The 4882-nt window shown below is 41.0% G+C and overlaps 2 protein-coding genes across 2 annotated transcripts; both read left to right on the top strand.

Annotated features, from left to right (window-relative positions):
* Positions 1–241: 241 nt before the first annotated feature.
* LACBIDRAFT_335410 (uncharacterized protein) lies at positions 242–740 on the top strand (the record flags this gene model as incomplete). Its single annotated transcript, XM_001890278.1, has 2 exons — positions 242–260; positions 319–740. The coding sequence occupies 2 exons, from the start codon at positions 242–244 to the stop codon at positions 738–740; spliced, it is 441 nt and encodes a 146-aa protein (XP_001890313.1).
* Positions 741–3950: 3210 nt separating this feature from the next.
* LACBIDRAFT_317730 (uncharacterized protein) lies at positions 3951–4193 on the top strand (the record flags this gene model as incomplete). Its single annotated transcript, XM_001890277.1, has 1 exon — positions 3951–4193. The coding sequence occupies one exon, from the start codon at positions 3951–3953 to the stop codon at positions 4191–4193; it is 243 nt and encodes an 80-aa protein (XP_001890312.1).
* Positions 4194–4882: the final 689 nt, after the last annotated feature.

Below are 4882 nucleotides of genomic sequence, written 5' to 3'. Positions count from 1 at the left end.
CCCAGTGCCAATAAATCGAGAGCATTTATTTGCTCTGGATGTGGATGATGACATCTGGCAGGATGTAGGATTGGATGAGCATGAAAGTGAGATTATACCTGGCTGGCTTGGGAATGAGAACATTCGTGAAGGAATCAAAGCAATGCTGATAGCCAAGAGATGTACTGAAGAGATGGCTAGAATGAAACGAGAGTGAACAGCCTTGCAGGAGTGGTCAAGGGAGGAGTGGGAAGCTATCAATATGGCCATTGTTATGTGTGGTAAGCTTGTTTTGATTTGTTTTTAGGGTGTCTCTAACTGTAGTGTTATTTGTTACAGAGGATGAAGACATTGAGCATCAGTTGGTTTTCAGAAAGTCAAGACATTTGAGTTTGTGTGCACAGTGGAGGGAACAGGTGTCTTTGATTCCTGGCACATATCCAATGTTGAAAGGATGGGGACCTGATATCAAGGATATGGAGACTGCATTGATGGATTTGTCACAAGAAAATGTTGATGATGAGGGAAGTGATGATGAACAGTTAAATTGCACATATAATGTTGAAGAAGTGGACAACAACAATATTATAGAAGAGACAGAATCAATGGCAGTGTCAGATGCATTCAGGGTATCAGATAATGGGCTGGCCTTTGGGAGATGGGAGAGTGAAGATTTGTGGGAGGATCTGGAGGATGATGAGGATGATATCTTGGATGTTGGAACATCTCAAAAGAGGTCAAGGCAGAAGTATTATAGGTAGGTTTGGTGGGAAAAAGGTTGGAATGAAGTTTTCATGGGATGGTACAATTTGAGGCTTGGTTATGTTTTGAAATAACAATAAAATTCAATTAGCTAGCTGGTAGGAATGATAAGTACAATTAGTAGTTAGTTCATATCATTGTAGACTGGTACAATTGTGAATGGATATCTCTAGTTGGCAGGAGTGTTTAAGTTAGATGTGTATCAAGAGTGTGGCATGACACTGGGATACCATTCCATTTTATATGATAGTTCTTGCATGACACTGCCATGGTATGGTGTGGTATGAGGCTGCAATACCAGGGTATGGTATGAGGCTGCAATACCAGGGTATGGTATGAGGCTGCAATACCAGGGTATGGTATGAGGCTGCAATACCAGGGTATGGTATGAGGTGGCAATACCAGGGTATGGTATGACATTGCAATACCAGGGTATGGTATGAATGGTTGTGGTATGATATCATCATACCACATGTGATATGAATAAGGCTGAACATAGTATCATGGTTTTTGGAAGTCATAACCAACAAGAGCTTCCTTAATCTGTAGCCCTGGCTCTCCAATTGACAAGACTTTGGATTGGGTAGAATCACTCAGCTTTATTGGATTGGACAAAATATTTTGATAATGAAGACTTTGGCCAAACACTAAGGATGACAATACTTAATTCCATTATATGTAGTTTTTAAATGAACATTGGGTAAATATGTGAAGTGGTACTCAATGTAGTTGATTGGTTGAAGTGCATATTTCAGCCTAGGCTGTTGGATAATAATTTGGCTCAAGTCCATGCTTTGCCAATGGATTGTATCATGCATAGTTCAGGACTGATGGCCAATACACAAAATGTCTTCTTTTCTTTGCTTCTCAAATACCACACCATCACAATACTGCATCTATTGTGATGATTATTGTTCTAATTGAATGGACTGGGAAAGATATGTATCAATAAAAGGCTTTTGATGCATGGAAAAAGCTGGGATAAAGCTCATTTGAACTGATTTTCCAAGGATGGATTTGACTATATAGCCTCCTTTTGTATTTTAATATCTCAGGAAAAACCTGAAGAACCCTCCCACAAAAAATGGCACCCAACGGACCAGTATTGCAGCCTGCAGAAATAATTTATATATTCTGAAAAAGGACCCCAGACACCCCATGACAGCTTTGGTATGATGGTATGGTATGGTATGAGATCATTTGGTATGGTATGAGATGACATGGTATGGTATGGTAACATGGTATTGGTATGAGTGGGATATGGTATGGGTTTTCCATTCCATGGTACCATGGTATTGGTATTGAGCTCATATACCACCCCAGAATGGGTACCCTCAAGGTACCTTAAATCAAGGAATTGATGTACCTCATAGGTACCCAAAAATGGGTGACTGAAGTGCATGATTTTCAAAAGCACCACTTTTTTTTTTTTCTTTTGCATTTTTCTCCATGAAAACAACACCAAACAACATGATTTCAACACCTTTAGAAAGCTAAGAGAAGGGGCTACAAATATTGTATCATGGGAAAATTCACCCAAAAAGGTAGGTGTATACCCTAAAAAGGAAATTGACACTGAGAGACTACAAAAGATTACTGATAGACTACAAAAATCAGATATAGATTATAAAGTTTACTAATAGACTACAAAACACTACAAAAGTCAGACATAGCCTACAAAGTTTACTAACAGACTACAAAGCTCAGACATAGGCTACAAAAGTTGGATATAGACTAAAAAAATTTACTGATACCCTTGACTAAAGTTATTGGCATATAATTATCTAGGCCATCCACTAGAAGAGTTTGTAGTGTCCGCTTTTTCATTACAAAAGTTTGTATTGTCCACTTTTTTTCAATTACAAAAGTTAACAGTGTCCTCTTTTGATGTTTCAAAAGTATGTAGTCCACTTTTCTGACATTTAGTTTGAAGTGTCCTTGACTATGTATAAGTTCATGGGGACATGATTGGAGGATTGAGTTGAGTTGACATTTTTCCATCACTGCAACCTTTGCTGTGATGTCATGTGTAAGTATGTCTTTCATATCAGTGGAGCCTCTACTGTCTTGCCAGATCAGTGGCTACTATTCTAGGTCTCACCATGGTCAACCTTGATGTGATTTTCTTGAAGGCTACCCACACTGAATGGATGATGGGTGATTGCTCCTTGGAGGTTTCATCACATTCAACATCCATGTCAGGTAATGGTAGAAAAGATTGACCAACTTCCAGGTTGTGTTACAGCTGAATCCTAGATGGAGATTGAAAAAAAGAGAGGAACAGACAGCCTCTGATAGTATCCTTGAAAGACTTTCAGGCAAGACTGGCCATGATAAGTGGTTGGACAGTGATACCTACTCATGATTTGAGAAGACTGAAAAGACTAAGGACATATATTGACTCTGGGCCATAGGACAGTGGCTACTGATCTGAATATAAATTTGACTAAGGTGAAAGATAGGATAGTGACTTCCTATCTGAATAGAAAGTAGAGTCTCCACCAATGTGAAAGTCAAACATAGGCATGACATGACAGCAAGAAAAAAGTCAAGTCAAGTCAATCCTTCAATCATGTCCCCATGACCCTATACATGGTCAAGGACACTTCAAACTAAATGTCAGAAAAGCAGACTACATACTTTTGAAATATCAAAGTAGACACTACAAACTTTTGTAATGTAAAAGAGGACACTTTCAACTATTGTAGTTTCAAAAAGGAGACACTACAAACTTTTGTAATTGAAAAAAAGTGGACAATACAAACTTTTGTAATGAAAAAGCGGACACTACAAACTTTTGTCATAGAAAAAGCGAGGTCTTTACACTGCCACTGCTTTTCCGAGCGGACTCTGGTCGGACTCCGTCGGACTGAGGGTATCCAAAACAGGTATTTTTTTGCTTTACCACTGCAGCAATTTTTCTGGGGATTTTCCAATGCTTTTCCGAGCATTTCTGGTCGGACCTCCAAGTCTGTCGGACTTTTCCGTTGGACTTCTGATGGACTCACAGCAAACTAGCAGCCATTCCACTGGAAATGAACAGCAAGTGCCAACGGAATTCCAGTGGACAGATCCAATGGCAGTCCAACGGAATTCCAGTGGACAAATCCAACGGAAGTCCAACGGACTGGGCTTGTTATTAGTATTATTAATGAAAAAGAAAGTTATTAACAATTAATCAGGTAACTACATAGTAAACTCTGAATGTCATGGACAAGAATTACATTGCCATAGCTGCATACAGTGGCGATCATTGGGATTCTGTATTTTGTTCAGCTGGCGGGGTGAGCATTTCAAATATCTACCCGAAATGTACGTTCAAAAGTCAGGTGGCTCATTCGTTTGATGAATCCGCCACCCAACACAATTTTTTCCCACCCTTCCTTTTCTCCCCCCACCACCTCCTACACCCCTCAACCTCTCGACATCGTCTAACCGCATCGTTTCGGTAGTGAACAACATTCGTGGGTCCCACAGGTAAGCCTCCCTCCCTTCTTTATGTCTAATTGGCCACTGACGCCTCCAAAAGCAGGTTGTAACCCTGTGGGGCCCACAGTATGTCTCCCCCCCTCAATTACAGCCCTGATTGACCAATTCAACAGCACCACAGCCTGCCGCTGGTTCACGTACGGCACCCTCGAATCATTCCACCCCCCTTTCCCATTCGTTTTGCCCACAGCGCTGAACCCATGTCATTTCACGCCGAACGCCCACCCACCCAAGCACACCTGCCCATTGCATTTTGCACCCAAATGCTTTTCTGTCCCCATTCCCATCTGTTTTGCTAACAGCGCCCATTCCCCGTCATTTTGCGCCCACCCAGCCCCCCAAACACTTTTCCTTCCCCTTTCCCATCCATTTTACTAATAGCGCCCACCCCCCGTTGTTTTGCGGCCAACGCCCACCCACTTGAGCACCCTGCTCATGGTGTTTCGCACCCCATCGCTTTTCTAAGTTGGTCATGTGACCACCCTCCCAAGAGCCCATTAGATGGACCCTGACATGTGTCAACAATGAAATATTCAATGAAAGCACAATGAAATGTCCTGAAAATTCTAATGAAAGTGCAATGAAATACCCCAGACATTCTAATGAAATATTCAATGAAAGCACAATGAAATACCCTAGACATTCTAATGAA

Source organism: Laccaria bicolor, genomic scaffold (assembly GCF_000143565.1).
Source record: "Laccaria bicolor S238N-H82 LACBIscaffold_86 genomic scaffold, whole genome shotgun sequence".
NCBI classification, from domain to species: domain Eukaryota; kingdom Fungi; phylum Basidiomycota; class Agaricomycetes; order Agaricales; family Hydnangiaceae; genus Laccaria; species Laccaria bicolor.
This window is presented reverse-complemented; position numbering and strand designations above follow the sequence as displayed.